Source organism: Bidens hawaiensis, unplaced genomic scaffold (assembly GCF_021521415.1).
Source record: "Bidens hawaiensis isolate Kalapana, Puna unplaced genomic scaffold, B.hawaiensis_p1.1 tig00000536_1, whole genome shotgun sequence".
Taxonomy (NCBI): Eukaryota; Viridiplantae; Streptophyta; class Magnoliopsida; order Asterales; family Asteraceae; genus Bidens; species Bidens hawaiensis.
Genome location: NW_027491034.1, coordinates 3,303,783 through 3,323,184, shown reverse-complemented (window position 1 = coordinate 3,323,184; position 19,402 = coordinate 3,303,783). Strand labels below are relative to the sequence as shown.

At 38.8% G+C, this 19,402-nt stretch overlaps 1 protein-coding gene across 1 annotated transcript; it reads left to right on the top strand.

Moving 5' to 3' along the window:
- Positions 1-16,277: 16,277 nt before the first annotated feature.
- Positions 16,278-18,227, top strand: LOC143635348 (uncharacterized). Its single transcript, XM_077103204.1, has one exon. It carries the CDS (start codon positions 16,278-16,280, stop codon positions 18,225-18,227), a length of 1,950 nt encoding a protein of 649 aa, XP_076959319.1.
- The last annotated feature ends 1,175 nt before the right edge of the window (positions 18,228-19,402 follow it).

The following is a 19,402-nucleotide window of genomic DNA, read 5'->3' as shown; positions in this document are numbered from 1 at the left end:
CATGTTTATAAATTTTGTGCGTATCAAACCGTCTATGTACATGCTTATATATATGTTGACAAAACGACCAAACCCTAATCGGCTTAACCCTAACGGTGATGACATATGAGTCAAACTCAATGGAACATTCATTATCCACCATGAAATGACTAATAGAGGTGAGATTTTAAATAAAATTTTGGTTAGTTTTTATCGTCAGACTTAGTTTTTCACCTTCCGTTTGTCTACAATGTAAAGAATTCATGTCTTGTTTTCCACATCGTGATCTCCTCTATTAAAATCTAGAATTTTTTTTATCATTTCGTCTTTTTTTTTATCTCATTTAACATATAGTAATAGTAGCAAAAGACTTTTATCTATATGAAATATGGAACGGAATCCCAACGAAAAATAACTGAGTCTTTTTTATAAATATTGTAGAAGAAAAACACTTTTGGTTGCCTTAGCCTATTTTACCATAGTGCGATCTTGACGTATAGGTACTTTCAGTTGGCTTACGTCACCTCATTTGTATCTCTTTGGTCTGATTTATTTTCCTTCTTTAAATCCGTTACAAAAATTATTTTCTCACATTTTTATCTTATCCTAGTATTTTTAGTACACATTGTTTTGTTGTTATTGATGTTGTTTCCTTGACTCACTTAATGATCTTTCGATGTTATACGCAATATGTCATCAAAGTTTTTATGTTGAGTGTCTCTTTATCTATTAGAATATAGGAAAGGTTTATCCCATCCTACCCTCCCTCAAATTTCAAACAGTCTACTTTCAAAAATAATTTGCTTTGAGTGCAATTTAACTAACATACATGTTTGTTATTATTTGGTGACAAAAGAAGATAAAAGTGAGTATGAGTCGACCTCTTGGGTTTCGCATCTGATATAAATACAGTAAATAAACAAGCATGATGATGATGATGATCACCACACCCTACGCTAATCCTATACCAACATAGACTCAGACTTGCTTTTCAAAATTTCCAACAAACTCATGAGTTTTAATAATCTAGCAAAAACTATGTATGAACTTTGAGGATGGATTTTACTAAAAATAACTCACCTGAAAATGTCAACACCCAAGCCAGAAACCAAGTTGAAAAACTTAAAATGTTGGACCCAAATAACACAAAATCTTGTAAACTCTAGCTGCCGTTAATCTAGTGATCGCACTACACATCCAAAAAGAGTTGTGGTTGTACATATATAGTTAAAAAAAAATTGAACGGCATATAGAATTAAATGGGAAGTATGGAAGAAAATTTAATGTTGTACCAAAGATCACGTATGTGGTTTCATACTTTCATTGTTGAAAAGTCAAACATTGTACTTTCCACATTAATATTTTATAAAGCACCTTTAATTGGAATTTTTTTTAACGGCCAATCAAAGCAAGATCCAAGTGTTTCCCCCACCTTCATCCACAAGAAGCTTTAACGCCTTAATCTCACCCATCACATTATTAAGTCTAACTGGTTTACCCTCAAAGACCAACGCATTCCTTGCCCTCCAAATACACCATACCGTTGTCAAACAAACCGCATAAAACGCCTTCGCCTTTCGTTTGGGAAAAATTGTATACTATGCAATTCTAATAAATCTTTAACCGTAAATGCGTAAATGGTTGGTACCTTGCACCACAAAGTAATAACGCTCCAAATCGTTTGAGCGAAATCGCATGAAATCATCAAGTGCGGAGCAAACAACAGACGGGACCGATATACCTTGCTTTACCAACGAAAATAAAACATGAATTCTCTCGTCTCAACTCTCCACGCATGAATTCCAACTTTTTTAGGAACATAATTGTTCCACTCCATGACAAAATTACCATCCAACTCACCATTTTCTTCCAAATCAATCTTCAAACTTGTCACTGAAAAACTACTTTCCACATCCAAATTCCAAATTATCCTATCCATACCTTCTCCCAACCTTACATGTTGACACTTGAACAACAAATCCTTAAGTTCCCCCACCTCAACAGCCCCTAAAGGCGCACGGTTCCAACCCCACCTACCACACATACATCAATAGCCGGTCGAAAACACGACAACCTTCGAGTGCATACAGTTGTGGAAATCTCAAATGGATTGCAACGTCACCCCACCAGCCATCTTTTATTTCTTTCCTAATCACTTTTTCCAAGTCAATTTCGAACTGGTTAATATTCACAATATGTTTCCACGGCCTATGGATCGAAATCTTCGCCAAATAATTTTCCTCCATAGCTCGTCTTTTTCACTTATAAATCTCCACCACTTCGCAAGCATGGTTAGATTCATTTCCCCAAGCCCGAGACCCCCGGAGCAACAACTCTCTGCCATGCTACCCAATTCATTTTTGAATCTTCCTCTGAACCGCCCCAAAAGAACACCCTACTGATTCTTTCGAGCTTATCGATAACTCCCTCCGAGGCTTTATATAAAGAAAAATAATAAGTTGGGAAATAATGTGACGTTTTATACCATACATAAATTTTGGTTATAATATATTTTTTTACTTGCGACTTTTTTGTGTGTTAAACCACCGCACTCTTTAATTTAGAGCATCCACAACAACAAACCCATACAAACCGACATATCATCGCCACATCAGATTCCAAACTTTTCTTAAAAACCGAACTTTTTTCCATAACAACAAACCTCATTAAAAATATTAAATATGTGTTTATATTGTATAGGTATATATATTATGTGTGCATAAGAGGAGTGGGGCCTACACTTTATGTTTGCTGGTCCATGGACTTGGGCACACAATGGTGAATTACTATCACCTTAAGTTTGTTGCATTGACACATCATCCAAACAAATGAAAGTTTTAACCATTGTGGATGCTCTTAGATAGCCATGTTGCCCCCATGATATATTGCTAAATATATATATGTTTTCGCTTATATAGTTCGTATCGTAATTGATTAGTTTTAATTAGTTTTTATTTAGAATTTATATACTACTAACTAAATGATGTTTTTAAGGCCTCGAGAGTTATAAACGGTTGAAAAGTTGAAAAGGAGCTAAAATGAGTTTTAATGGAGAACCGGGCCAAACCATCCATCATGCAAACCAACGAATATATGCAATATGCGCCATGCGACCATGATAAGTGACCACATCACGCGACGCGTCGTGGTGGTGAAGCCTTGGATTTTCTTTGGCGTCACGCCCCATATTCACCTATCCTTTGCTCTCCGTGCGATGCGGGGAGCCTAAATTTCCATAAAGTTTCGCCGTTTGCAAGGGTTTGGAGGCCAAAACATCAATATAATCATACTTAACCTTAACCATAAGAGAGACAAACCAGAAGCCGCCAAGGAAGAATTTCGGAGCCAATATTGTAAGTTTTGGAGTTCTCGGAGGCAAGGAATCACGGTTTGAAAAGCTACAAGTGCAAGATTGAAGAATTCACGGGTTTTTATCATCCAGACTTCTTTATTCTTTTAAATTTGTTTTGTCACTATGAATCCTGGTTGTGTTTTCATTATTGTTTGTTTGATTTACCGATGCTAGGCTAGACTTATTAGACTGCCTAGGATTGTGATGAACTATCGTTGACGTTTGATTTTTCTTGGATTATTGCTTTTGGTTATTGTTATGAATCAGTATAAAGTTTGATGTTATTTATTCGATGCATATATGTGCTTGGTTTTATTTGATAAGTTTTATTGTTTCGCAAAGTCTTTGGTGATTGTTTCATATAATATGATCTTGTTAGGTTATTTACTATGTGTTCTTGACTTGTGATTGATTTATAATAGATCATAGAATCGATATTATTAATCAAATAAATAAAAGTGTGTTGTTAATCTAAAAATTTGTAAGGTGATAGATTATTTGATAGGTCTCTGTTGATTAAATTGCTAGATTTAGTTATTCGTAAGGAGTCCGTCTAGGTTTGATTTGTCAGCTTTGTCTATTGAGTCGAATGAATTTATTAAACTACCTTCGATTTCCATGGTGTAAGGTAGGATTTAGTTTAAAGGTACTCGTTTATAATTAAATGAATAATTGTGAGTAAGTCTAGGATTAACACTGGTATTTTTAAGAACTTATTAGGGTTCTATAGGTGTTTCCTTGAGAAAGGTCGATAATTTTGTTCGGTTACCCCTTAAGTGAATAATTTAAGATATCGGTTCCATAACTTAGCATTTTCTCAACCATTTGATAATTGATGCATTAGGGTATCTAGATTAACGTATTTTAGTTAATAAATTATAGGGATTACTCTATAAAATAGTAACCCAGTTTTGAAAATTTTCCAATTAAGTCACTCATAATATATTTTGTTGCAATCATGTCACTAAAGTTTTATTTGTGTTCCAATCATAGATATTTTACCTTGAAAACAGGTTATGTAAGCTTTTTTTTATATTTTTAAATAGTTTGAAATCGCAAAGTATTTTTTTTAATTGAAAAAATTAGTACAAATTGAGAAAAATAGTTTTTAAAATGCGAAAGAAAAAGAAAAATTGCAAAAAAAAGGTACTAAGAAATCAACTTATTTTTAAGTTACGATTATTTTATAAAAAGCTACCATTTATTAGAAAATTTTCAAAAAGATAATTAGTTGATATTAAAATATTTAATAGTAGAATTATTAATTTTTACAATTTGTTTTTAAAAAAAATACTATGCAATATCAAACTATTTAAAAATAACAATAAAACTAGATAATCTGTTATTTAGGTAAAATATCTAGGACTGGAACACAAAAGAAACTTTAGTAACCTGACTGGAACAAAATATTTTATGAGCGACCTGATTGGAACAATTTCAAAACTTGAATACTATTATATAGAGTAATCCCAAAATTATATAACTACGTTTAGCACATCACCTGATGAGCAAAACTGTCTATTAAAAACTTAACATAAACTAGACACTCTAGTTTTAAATTTATAAATCTAGACTCTCCTAATGCTAAACCACTAGATATGCAAGTGTACCTATCGACTGTAGTAAAGCCTAATAAAGTCCGGATATCGAATCCACAAGACACTAGCGACACCTAACTAGACTATGACTAATAATTTAAATAATCGATTTAATTGATTTTTGTGTTTTTAGTTATTAACTATAAAATAAATAATATTTAAACTAGAACTGACAAAGAGACTAGACACAAACATATCGGGCAGGAACTTAAATAGGAGAAATAACTATCTAGGCAAGGAATCCTACTAGTAAACTTGTAAACTCTCGGAATTTGATATATGATTGGCATCAGATTCTAGAAATATGAAACTTAAGGAATAACTAAAGTATGTTAGATCACCTCTCGGTCTCACCAACAATACTTAAGAACCCTAAATATCATGTAAAGCTCAACGGTCTAATGGTTTGGATCACCTCCCGGTCTCACCTTACCTAACTATACTAAGGTACCCATAGACAAAATTACCTCTCAGTTTCTCTAATCACAAAACACCCTAAGGCGTAAAGGGGTATTTTGACTGAATTCGGTTATAATTCGGATATGTAAGTGATGTGTGCTGTGTGTGGTAGGAATATTATGAAAGGTTGGATGCTTTGCTTTTGCACAAGATCGTGTTTTAAATTTATAAAAGTGATTTCTACAAAGACTAAACACACACAAAATAGGCAAGTGTACCTATCGTATATGTAGAATAGTAATGGTAAGAACCAAGTATCAATCCGTGGACACACAAGTTTCTAATAATAAATCGTTTTTTACTTCAATCGTAGGTTTTAATCATATTGGGGTTGATTTTTAAACTTTTTATTAAATATAAATACTTATATTTATAATATATAGGTGACCGAGAAAAGAGATTCTAAACGAGTTGTTCAATTATGCGAAGGTTACCATCTAAGATCAAGAATCCACTCCATTTTAGCATTGATAATTAATATGTAGACATGTGATAAACTTGCCGTAGCAATATATGATAGATAGCTCCTTAAACCTTAAGTGAGTATCTTCGGCACTAAGGAGATGGTATGCGCGTTTTAAAGTCCACCCTTTCCTAATGTCATACCATCTCAATGATGTCGATTTGAGTTGACAAGTAGTTTTGTAAAGTAGAAAGATTAGGATTGACTTCGATTTCTCAAATACAAATTCTAACAACTTCGGGTGGTTGTAGTTCATCACACAACCTCCCCTTGGTTGATTTATGTAGGTTATAATTATACATTCCGTTAACATATGGTTTCTTTAACTAATTTGATATCCTAAGCAAAACCATTTTCGGATTACCAAGGTTTAGAAAAATACACCATAACTTATATCTCATCATTTCTAAGTACAATATAAGGATCCATGTTTCGATAATGTATCAAATTATTTCTATCTTTCAAGAACATGAATCGATCATGAACGATTGCCAAAGATATTGACAACCACCAACTTTGATTTAGTGATTTAAGATGGTGAAACATTTCTCATCAAAAGATAATTGTAATATAACCATGTACTTTAGTAGACTGCATCACATGTCTTGATTAATTATCAAGTAAAACAAAGCTTCTTCATAGATTTTAGATGGTAAAAGGAGTTTAGCTCATAATGAGCATAATGATGAACATTAAGATGATTGATAATAACAAATACATGATTAAACTTAGAACAATCTAACCAAATGTAGATGAATCCTTCTTCTTAATGATGGTAATGATGGTTGATGATGATGATTAGTGGTGATAACCTCCAAACCTTCAAACTCTTCACTAGATCTTCAAAGTGAGTGTTACTGTGTGTTTTTATAAGTGAAAACCGGAGAGAATTCTTTGCAAGGCACACTCTTCAAATGGCATAAGAGCCACTATTTATAGGCAATCTGGAGTGTGAAGCACGGCCCCGTGCTTGATAAGAACGACCCCGTGCATTTTTATGACATGTGCCAGATTTGTTTTGTCTTTTGTGTGAGCTGGCAACGGCCCCGTGGTTGGAAGGCACGCCCCCGTGATTTTTAGTGACATGTGCTCAATTCTTTTTTGTCTTTTCTGTGTTCCCGTCCACGGCCCCGTGCATGATGAGCACGGCCCCGTGCTTTTGCTTCCAGATTTTGTCTTTTCTTGTGTCAGAAGCATGGGGGCGTGTTTCTTGAGGCATGGGGCGTGTTTCTTTGTTTTCTTCTCTTTTCTTCGTCTTTTTGCTTGTTTCTTCGTTTGAGGCTTGGTTTCACCTGAAATTATGTTTTATTATGATAAGTAGTCTTTTATGCTATGTTATTGGATAGAAATTACAGTTTTTAGAGATTATTTGATGCCGGAAAGATGTATATTTATGTGTACATCAAACATCCCCACACTTGAACATTGTTTATCCTCAAGCAATCCTCTTATAAATATCTTCTAAAAACAGCAAACTTAGATCATAGCTACCCCTTAAGTGAGCTTCAAGAAGACGAAACAAAAAAACCAATCTTTATGTTAGTGATAAAAGAGAGAACTTTTATTGTTATGTATATCTGTTTATGCAAAACGTTACGTTCTCACAATGTTCACTCACACTCGGTTTTATATCTGATCATACCTGTGATGTAAGTATGTGAACACTCTTAGCCAAAATGCAACATGTGATAAATAAGCTTGTAACAAGTTCAAATCTCCACATTTTTGAAAGGTTGCATAGCTTAGAAGGTAAAGAGGGGTTTTGGTTTTGTGTGAGTCGAAATTGGTATTTTGTGGTGGTTCAAGGGTTAATGGTAAATACAACTTCTACTTGTTTGGGAGTTTTGAGATGTCTTCAATGGTTAGCTCCTTTTTCTCCGAGAGTTTTTTTTTTTATATATATCTAATGACTCTTTTAAGGTCAGATCGTCAAGACCAGTTTTATCAAGGATGTAGATCAATTCTTCCTCAATCCTGTTCTGAATATAACTTCCAACTCTAATGGATCGTTCGGCTTTGAGCCTAATAGCCCCCACCCTCATTAGTTCGGTATATTCATGCTGAGACTGAGTTTGACTTTTTCTACATCTTCCTTCGTGTGACCATTTTCGCAACCTAAACATCGTTCATATCTTTTTGCTTTTCTCTTCATTGCGTTTTTGGAAATTCCACAGAATGGTGGCCTTTGTTCGTCTTGGCGCCACTTTTTCCTTACTCCATTGCTAAAGAGAAAGATTCTCTCCCTAAGTTCTGGTGGCAACCTAGGTTTTGCGAAATGTATGCAGCAAAGGAAATTGAAATCGAAAGAATGCATTTCCAGTTCTTTTGGGTCTGCCGGTAAAAGACCAGTGTTGTATTTTACTGGTGAAAATGGATAAAGTGTTCGGGTTTTTTGGTTTTGTAATTTGATAACGGGTTTGATGGAATGGTGTAAATATTACCTTCTTCCTTATACAACTCTTCGTTCGATCTTGAAATGAATAATTGCGACAAGTTCTAAATCACATGAAACATATGACTCACTCAAAGCTTCCGAAAAAATATTTATACGATATGAGGTTTATCTCACGGTAACGGAGGAATTGGGTATTAACGCCATATTTTGCATAAATTTATTTTCAATATAACAAAACCTTTTCTTACTTTTTCACTTTTAAATGATTGGTTATTTGCAAAAAATTTTCTTGGATTTTAGGTTTAGAATAATCTTTGTCTGCTGCAAAAAATATTTGTTTTGGAGAATTTTTATGATTAGTTGGACAAACAATTGGTCAAGTAATTCCCCTCCCCACACTTGAATCTCACATTGTTCTCAATGTGTCAAGATTCATGAAAATATAAAAATTCTAATTTATGGGTAAAAATGGAGAGTTACTTCCCTACAGGTTAACGAAATTTCGACAGAGCGTCCCTGTTTTTCGTCCGTTTTCCTGTTTTTGTACCTGTATAATATAAAACTGCAAATATCCACAAACAACCAAGCATAACTACTGAAAATTGGGTATGGAATCATCCATCCCTTTCCTTATCGGGCTAAATTAGTACCTAATAAAATGTCTTTGGCACTCATGGCCATAATAGTATCCAAACAAACACAAACACAATAAACAAGTACGACGAAAAGCAAATTGTTCAAACACAAATAATAATAAGTTCATGAACTAACACCAACCCATGCCAGTGCCCATGCCCAACTACCTGTGCCGACAGTCATCAGTTACCCGTGTCCGGGTCAAACGGTCCCCACTGCCTGTCCATGCGATAGCCCAATCGCTCAATCTCTCGCCTCGTTGCTTCATACTCGGCTGCTCGCTGTGCATCGGATGCAGCCATTTGCTCGTTGATCCTGTTAAATGAGGCGGTAGTCTTAGTTGAGAATTGATCGATTAGTCCATATATACCCTCCAAAGAGTATCGGCTATCATGTGATGAACTGGGGCTGGCCCCTGATGAAGATGGGCCTCCTGTCTGATGGTAGGTTCGGCGGCGGTGTTGTCTGGGCGGTGATTGTCGTCTCTCATGCACATCCTGTATCATCATATCTGACGGGTCTTCTGGGTCCCAAACCTGATTGTACTTGTCACAAAATCTCCACACACCCGGGCTGATTTGCTGTACCATCTGCATGCTCTCACAGTAATCAAGGTTGAGAGCTATCGAGTATGGGCTCGGATTTCCTTCTATGTCTGCACCATAGGCCCTGCAGAGGTTGTAGATCCAGGGACCACCAAATATCGGGGTATTTCCTCGGGCAGTGGCATTTGACATGAAAAGCTTGCAGAATAGCATAGTGATATTGCATGGTATTTCGTTTTTCATGCAGTACAATACCCAAAGATCCCTTAGGTTAACAACCCCTTCGCTCTGACCTCTAGCTGTGACGGTATGACTCAGCAAACGGTGGATGTACCTCATGAGTGGGTCACGCAGTGCTGTGCTCTTTGAAACGCTCGGCCTATAGCTTGCTGTTCCATAACTCAACTGTTCCCAAGCTTCGTCCCTAATGGCACCTGCTTCAGCCTCGTCATCATCACCTTCATCTGTAAAAGTCGTTTTGGCCTCGAACCAGATATCTGTGTCAGTTTCCTCGGTTGTGTAGATACCCACATCGATTCCCAGTTGAGTGACAGAGGTTGTATTCCAAATACCCCCACATCGGAACTTTATTGCCTTGGTATCCCACATGTCGAACCTTTTCTTCTTCATGTTGAATGAGGCTAGGAACTCCTTTGTAAGTTCGGTTACTGAATCCCCTGTCTGGTTAAAAACTCATTTCCACGGCCCTGTGACGATGTTCTGGTAGTGCTCCCATTGGTTAACTTGTCTGAGGGTTTCTTCGCATGCATGGAAGTGAGCTTCAGGATATCTTTTATTGAGATAGGTTAATCTTTCGTTTGCCGATCGGTCCTTAGTCCTCCGGTTTCCGAAGACTAGGAATGCATGAAACTCTTCCCCATACTCGGCCACTTGCAATTTAAACTTAAATTAGTCCAAACTCATGAAAAATTTCCAATTTGCTGAAACAGAGAGCAAAGCACGGGGGCGTGCTTTCAGAAGCACGGTACCGTGCTGCTGCTTCTGGTTCAATTCCTTTGATGTTTGACTTTTTGTTGACCACGGCTCGTGTTGTTTTGGGCACGGCTCGTGTTCCTAATACCGATTTTTATCTTACTTAGACTCGAACCCTCGTTTCTAACCGGTTATATCAATTGGGTTTAATTGTTTGTCGGGTATTTATCCTAACACCCGAAACCCGAATTGTTTCTTTCATTTAATCCCTAACCATCAAACATTCAACAATTTATTCATCATAATCAAGCATAATAACCCATACCCTTTTTGGGTTTTGACCCGATTTGGTCGATTTGAATAAATTTTGGGTTAATCTAGACCTAAAATTACGAATTTGAATAATACAATTGTTAAATTAACAAACCTTAGGTTTAGATTCGAAGATTAGATGAAGAAATTAGCAAAATAATTGAAGGTCGGCGGTTTCTTGGTTCAGAACACAGTGAAAAATAAGGTTGGTGGTTGGAGACAGTTATTTTATTAAGTTAAAACTCGTAACTGCCCTGACACCAAAAACACGGCACCGTGCTTTTGGAGCACGGTACCATGCTGCTTAATGCAGACTGTAGTGTTTTGTTTATTTTGTTTGTCGAGATTGGTTCTGTTTTTACTGGGTTTTTATTTTCTAGTTATTTTAACATGGTAATTAAAAATCCTAGATTTCATTAAAACATAAAACTAAAGACATAATTAAAGATAGATGAAACGAAAAGTACAACAAAAACTCTCGGATCCTAACACATAGTACTAGCGGGAACAACTTAAACACGAGACAAAGTCAGAACTTCAACGGCCACCACCCCTGAACAAGTCCTGGATGTGTGGTGGTGCTCGTTTGGCTTCCAAAAGTTCGTCAAGCCTTTTGTTGAGCGTGACGAGTTCTCGGTTGAGAAAGTTAAGTTTGGAAGTCACATCTTTGTGGTGGCCATCCACAACATGGAAGTTCTCGAACCTAAGCAGGTCGACTTTGTTGATCAACTCGACTACTCGAGCTTCGGTTTGCATGTTGCTCTCAACTTGGTCTCTTACGATGCATTGGAGTCTCATGATTTGTTCCTCAAGGAAGGAAGATTCATGTTGTTTCCCCTTCTTCACTGGTTTCCATTCAACTTGTTTTCCTTCCATTTAGGTAGTTTTTGTTTGGTGTGAATGGAATAGTGAATTTATGCATGCATTATATAGAGACTGGAAAGTTGAACACGGCACCGTGTTTACTGGAGCACGGCCCCGTGCTGCTAGAAGAATAAATGTTTCTGAGTCATAGAATTGTACGGAGTCAGCGCGTATCATGCTGAAGATTCTGGGTGACCACGGCCTCGTGCTTAGGAAAGCATGGCACGTGGTTTTTGTCACAGTGTATTTCTTTTTTAGTTTTTAAATGATTCATGATCCGAAATTTTTAGAATGACGTTTATTGTAATAATTTGGAAGTTTGGTCATCTAAAGATTACTTTTCATTAAATAAAGATCCTAGAACAGTTACGGGATAAGCCCGGGTTTCCTAAGAAAAGAAAATAATCAGGTTAAGCCCGAAGTCCTAACACATTGTGCTTAATGCACTTTTTAACATATAAAAACATAAAATTAAGTTTCCTAGAGCTCACCGAAAGGCGCTCCCCTCCTAACGGTCCTGGTGGTGGAAAATACGTGAAACCGAGAACTTGAAACTGGAGTTTCTCGTTGATGTCTCGGAGTTCCATTTTCATGTTCTCCACCGATTCGGTGAGTTGCATGAGACGCATCTCTGCGAGGACATTCATTTCGGTGAGTTCTCTTACGAGTTCTTGAAGTTTCAAGAAAAGCTCGGTTTTGGAAACATGGCGGGCATCGTTTCTCGGATGTTGGGAAACGAGAATTGCTTCATTCATCTCGGTTGGCATGCTGAATTATCAGAGGTTTTTTTTGTTTGTTTTGTTTTGGTTTTGGTTTGTGCAAGGAATGCAATGACACAAGGTACCTTTTATAACCAAACAGAAAACCGAGCATGGCACCGTGCTTATGGAAGCACGCCCCCATGTTTTAACTCTGACAATTCTGTTACAAACCAGTCTGACTGAGATTTTTGCAGCGTAGATGCCGACCCGCATTTTTAGGCACGGGACCGTGCTTTAAGGAGCACGCCCCCGTGGTTTTCTGAAAAATTTTATATTTATATTATTATTATTATTATTATTATTATTATTATTATTTAAATAAAACAATATTTACAAGGCCTACTTTTGTGAAGGTCTTGGCCAGACCTTGTTTCCTTAATGTCTTATTTAAAAAGTTTGGAGGGTTAGTACCTCCAAACCTTCTTTAAGTGGACCGTCGATGTATGGTTTTAATCGATGTCCATTGACTTTGAACTTTTGACCGTTTGAACTTGAAATTTCGATGGTTCCATAGTCAAAAACTGTTTCAACTACGTATGGACATGTCCATCGGGATTTCAGTTTTTCTGGAAAAAGACGTAAACGAGCGTTGTATAACAGTACACGATCGCCAACTTGAAATTTTTTATTTCCTTTTAAATGAGCGTCGTGTATGCGTTTAGTCTTCTCCTCGTAGGACCAGGAATTTTCGTAGGCTATTGTTCTCAGCTCCTCGAGCTCACGAATTTGATCTTCCCGGTTTGCTCCAGCGGACGTTAGATCAAAGTTCACCGCTCTGAGAGCCCAATAAGCTTTGTGTTTTAATTCCACTGGTAGATGACATGCCTTCCCGTAAACGAGCTTGAAGGGTGTCGTTCCTATGGGAGTTTTGTAGGCCGTCCTGAGGGCCCATAATGCGTCATCTAACTTTTCTGCCCAATTTTTGCGATTCATTCCTATAGTTCTTTCTAAAATCCTTTTAATTCCTCGATTCGAGACCTCTACTTGCCCACTGGTCTGAGGGTGATATGGTGTTGCCAGTAGGTGGTTAACTCCATATCGTGCTAAGACCTTGTCCATCAGGGTGTTACAAAAGTGAGTACCTCTGTCGCTGATGAGGGCTTTCGAAGTACCGAATCTTGAGAATAACTTTTTCAGAAATCGTACAACTACTCGAGCATCGTTGGTGGGAAGAGCTTGTGCTTCTACCCATTTAGACACGTAATCGACTGCTACAAGGATGTATTTATTTCCGAATGAGTTAGGAAATGGCCCCATGAAATCTATCCCCCATACATCAAATATTTCACAAATTTGAATGCCTTTTTAAGCCATCTCATTTTTCGATGAGATGTTCCCGGCTCTTTGACAAGCATCGCATGCTTGGATCAAAGTTTGTGTATATTTGTATATAGTGGGCCAGAAAAATCCTGCATCAAACACTTTCCTGACCGTGGTGGCTGTACCGTGGTGGCCGCCTGTTGGTCCTTCATGGCAGTGTTTGAGAATATCTAAGGCCTCTTTTCCTGCTCCGCACCTACGAATGATTTGATCCGCACCTATCCTAAACACGTGTGGATCTTCCCAGAAGTAAAACTTAAGATCGGAGAAGAACTTCTTCCGCTGTTGATGAGTAAGTCCTTTTCTGAGGATCCTACAAGCTAAGTAATTGGCGAAGTCGGCATACCAGGGACTTTCGTCCTTTTCTTCTATCACTCCTTGAATGTGCATGAGAACCTCATGTGGGAAATTATCGTTGATAATTTCTTCTTGAAGCTCTTCGGGAGTTAGACATTCTAATCGTGAAAGATGGTCTGCGGCTACATTTTCTGCTCCCTTCTTATCTTTAACTTCGATGTCAAATTCTTGGAGTAGTAGGATCCATCGGATGAGTCTAGGTTTGGCTTCTTGTTTGTTGAATAGGTATCGTATTGCGGCATGATCGGTGTAAACTATGGTTTTGGAAAGAAGGAGGTATGATCTAAATTTTTCAAAGGCAAGGACTACTGCTAGTAACTCTTTTTCTGTTGTGGTGTAGTTTTCTTGTGCATCATTAAGAGTCTTACTAGCATAGTAAATTGGGTGAAAGTGTTTTTCCTTGCATTGTCCGAGTACGGCTCCAACTGCAAAGTCACTTGCATCGCACATGATCTCGAATGGAAGGGTCCAATCGGGTGTGGTCATGATTGGTGCGTTGAAAAGTTTGTCTTTCGGTGTATTGAATAACTCAACACATTCCTCAGAGAAGACGAATGGTGCGTCTTTCTCTAGAAGTTTGGTCATAGGTCTTGAGATTTTTGAGAAGTCTTTTATGAAGCGGCGGTAGAAACCGACGTGACCTAGAAAACTTCTAATGGCTTTGACTGAAGTTGGTGGTGGGAGTTTGGATATGGTTTCTATTTTGGCCGTATCAACTTCTAGTCCGTTTTGAGAAATCTTGTGACCTAGAACAATGCCTTCCTTTACCATAAAGTGGCATTTTTCCCAATTGAGCACTAGATTTATTTCTTCACACCTAGCTAGCATTTTGTCTAGGTTTTTCAGACAATGATCGAAGGAATCTCCAAAGACTGAGAAGTCGTCCATGAAAACTTCCATAGAGTTTTCGATCATTTCATGAAAGATGGCCACCATGCAGCGTTGGAAGGTGGCTGGAGCATTACATAATCCAAATGGCATTCTTCGGTAAGCGAAGGTTCCGTATGGACATGTAAAAGTGGTTTTCTCCTGATATTCAGGAGCAATGGGGATCTGAAAGTATCCGGAAAATCCATCAAGAAAACAGTAGAACATTTTTCAAGATAATCGTTCGAGCATTTGATCTATGAAAGGAAGTGGAAAATGATCTTTTCTTGTGGCATCATTAAGCTTCCGGTAATCGATGCAAACTCGCCAGCCTGTGATGGTCCTCATTAGTATTAGTTCGTCCTTCTCATTCATTACGACTGTCATTCCTCCCTTCTTGGGTACTACCTGAACGTGATGAAGGTCCAAGTATTGAAGAACAGGCCATGTTATATTTGGAGGCCCATGATCGTGTCTCCAAAGGTGGCCCACGAAAACGGGCATAACTTGGCCCACGAAGCTCCGTTTCAGGCCCATTACCAGTCAATTCGAAGCTTGAGATGAGAAGCACATTGTGGCAAACACCAATGGTGGTTTGGCCCCTGTCCGAATCCAAGAAACGACTCCTAAATAAAGTTATAGGCCATTTTATGTTTTTTTTTTGTCAGTTTTTATGTTTTTGTTTTTGGGTTTGTGTTTGGCCCATGGCCCATTTTAGGCCCATTTCGTATTTGAAACTCTATTTATATTATGTTGATGTAATCTGAAGAGATAGACTTGAATTTTATAATAAATAATTTTTCTCTTCAATTTTCCTGACCTTTGGGTGGGATTTTTAGGGTTTGGAAGTTCATCACGGTATCCGATTGAATAAACGTGATTCGAACTTCTGTTTGGTTTTACCTCTGCATCAGTTTGTATCAAAGCCAAATTTCTTGTTCAAAAATGCCTCCAAGGCGAAGACCGGTCGATGAGGTTTACGAACGAGAGTTAGAACAACGGTTTATGGCGCGGGTGGAGCAACGATTGGATCAAGTGGTTGATCAACTCACTGATCGAATGGCTGACTTGATGAATCGTCGAAGGCCGGCCCCAGAAAATAGGGATTTCGATAATTCGTTTTTTGGTAATGATGATTCGTCTTCCGAAGAAGGTTACGAGAGGGGACCAAGACCAGAACGTGGGGATGGAAACCGGCGTTGGGATGCTGGGATCCGTACTGATATCCCATAATTTGATGGGACTAGTTTGGATCCGGAGGGGTTCATCGATTGGTTGGTTATTGTAGAAGACGTGTTTGAGTTCCGAGAGGTCCCTGAAAATAAGCGGGTCTCTTTGATCGCTACTAGGCTACGTGGGAGGGCGTCAGCTTGGTGGCAACAGTTGAAGATGACACGAAATAGACTCGGGAAGTCACGATCGTGACATGGGCCAAGATGAGGAAGTGTTTGCGGGACACTTTTTTACCTCACAACTTTCAACGGTTGATGTATCAACGTTTGCAGAATCTGAAACAGGGATCCAGGTCGGTTGATGAATATACGACCGAGTTTTATCATTTGATTTCTCGTAATGATATTCAAGGAACTGATGAACAACTTGTTGCTTGGTATATTGGAGGTTTAAGGGTTCAAATAATGGACTCTGTAAATCTTTTTGATCCGTTAACGGTCGCCGAGGCATACCAAAGGGCCTTGGCTTTTGAAAAACAAAACCGTCGGGTGGGCGGTTCGTATTCACCAGCCCCTGCTGGGGAAAATTCGGGGTCGGGTAGTGGAGGACCTCGTGTCGTGCCTAGTCAACAGAGGTCGGGGGCCAACAACACTGGGTCGACTTCTAAGGGGGCTAGTAGTAGCGGGGTGAAGTGTTTCAAATGTGGTGAGATGGGTCATCGGCAAGTTGACTGTAAACAGGCGGGTAAGAGGCACTTGCTTGTAGAATCCGAAGATGAACAGTATGAAGAATATGAAAAGGCCCCAGAGTATGATGAAGAACCCAAGTATGAGGAGGAGTTTGTGACCGGTGATGTGGGGGTGAACTTGGTGGTTAGGCGTTCTTGCTATACACCAAAGGCTGATGGGGACGGGTGGCTTAAGCATAACATCTTCCACTCCACATGTACCATTCTCGGGAAGGTTTGCACATTCGTTATCGATTCAGGAAGTTGTGACAACCTGATTTCTGAAGAGGCAGTCCAAAAGTTGGCCTTGAAGACGAAGAGTCACCACAAGCCTTATAAGCTTCAATGGCTTAAAAAAGGGGGAGAGGTATCGGTCTCAAAAAAAGCCCTTGTTTCTTTTTCTATCGGGACCACATATATAGATGATGTTGTGTGTGATGTGGTTCCTATGGTTGCGTGTCACTTGTTGTTGGGTATACCTTGGGAGTATGATCGAAGTATAGAACATGACGGACGATCAAATTCTTATGGCTTCATGTTTGGTGGGGTAAAGATAACGCTTGTCCCTAGCAAGCCGAAGCAGCTAACCACAAAGCAGTCGGGTAACCTGTTGACCATTAGTCAGTTTGAAGATGAGTTGGTGGAGGCAGACAGTGTGTTTGTTTTGATAGGGAAACCGGTGCCCGAGGAAGTTGAGATTCCTGAAGCTATGATTCCTTTACTTGAGGAATTTTTTGATGTTTTCCCCGATGACTTGCCGGATGGGCTGCCACCTTTGCGTGACATCCAACACTATATTGATTTGGAGCCTGTTTCACAATTGTTCAATAGGCCACATTACAGGATGAGTCCGAGAGAGCATGAAGAGCTGCGTAGGCAGGTTGAGGAGTTGATTTTTAAGGGCCATGTTCGTGAAAGTATGAGTCCATGTGCTGTCCCTGCTTTGTTAACTCCAAAGAAGGATGGTACCTGGCGGATGTGTGTCAATAGTCGAGCCATCAACAAGATTACTGTGAGGTACAGGTTTCCTATTCCTCGCCTTGATGATTTGCTTGACCAGATTAGTGGTGCCATTATTTTCACAAAGTTAGATTTGAAGAGTGGGTATTACCAGATTCGTCTTAGACCTGGGGATGAGTGGAAAACAGCCTTCAAGACTCGTGAAGGATTGTATGAGTGGTTGGTGATGCCTTTTGGTTTATCAAACGTGCCTAGTACTTTTATGCGTGTGAAGAATCAGTTGCTCAGGCCTTTTATTGGGAAGTTCGTGGTGGTATATTTTGATGATATTCTTATTTATAGTGTTTCTTTCAGTGAGCACGTCGTGCATGTCAAGAAAGTTTTGGCCTTGCTTCGCAGAGAAAGTTTCTATGCAGCAACAAAGAAATGTGTGTTCATGACCCCTAAAGTTTTGTTTTTAGGGTATGTTATTTCAGGGGACGGGATACAGGTGGATGAATCTAAAATTGCAGCTGTTCAAAACTAGCCAACTCCTACCACCATTACCGAAGTCCGCAATTTTCATGGGCTTGCTTCTTTTTATAGGCGGTTCATTCCACACTCCAGTTCCATTATGGCCCCTATGACAGATTGCATGAAGGGAAAGACGTTTGTTTGGACAGAGGGAGCAGAATTAGCTTTTCAGGTTATCAAGGAAAAGCTCACTACCGCACCAATTCTGGTATTGCCTAACTTTTCACAAGTTTTTGAACTTCATACTGATGCCTCGAAGGTTGGGATTGGCGGGGTCCTCAGTCAGGGGGGTCGACCAATTGCTTATTTTAGTGAAAAGTTAACAGGGGCAATGTTGAGATATAGTACTTATGACCTGGAGTTTTATGCAGTGGTCCAAGCTGTAAAGCATTGGCGTCACTATTTGTTTCATAAAGAGTTTGTTTTATTCACTGATCATGATTCTCTAAGGCATATTCGCATGCAAGACATGATATCTCATAAGCACGGGCGTTGGTTAGCTTTTCTTGAAAAGTTTACTTTTGTGGTTAAACACAAAACTGGTGTTTCAAACCGTGTTGCTGATGCCTTGAGCAGGAGGGGGAATCTGCTTGTTGCTGTGAGAATCAATGTGCTGGGGTTGGATGTTATTCGTGAGCAGTTAACCACTGACCCATATTTTTCAGTTGTGTTGCAGGATGTGCAAGCGGGTCAGAAGTCAGATTTTCTTCTGCATGATGGGTTTTTGTTCAAAGGGAATCAGCTATGTATTCCTGACTCCAGTCTTCAGTTGAAATTATTCAGGAGTTACATGGGGAGGGTCATGTTGGTCCTGACCGTACTTTACATTTGGTGCAATCTTCCTACTTTTGGCCTACTATGAGAAAAGAGGTAGATCGTTATGTCAAAAGGTGTCGAATTTGCCAAGTCTCAAAGGGCACTGCTACTAATGCGGGTCTCTATATGCCTTTACCAGTCCCTTCAAAGCCTTGGACTGACATTAGTATGGATTTTGTGTTGGGGTTACCTCGAACTCAGAGGGGTAACGATTCGATCTTTCCTGTTGTTGATCGGTTCTCCAAGATGGTGCACTTTATTCCTTGCAAGAAGACGAAAAATGCAGTTAATGTGGCTCAATTATTCTTTCGGGATGTTTATCGTTTGCATGGTTTGCCATCTTCTATTGTTTCTGACCGGGACACTCGTTTC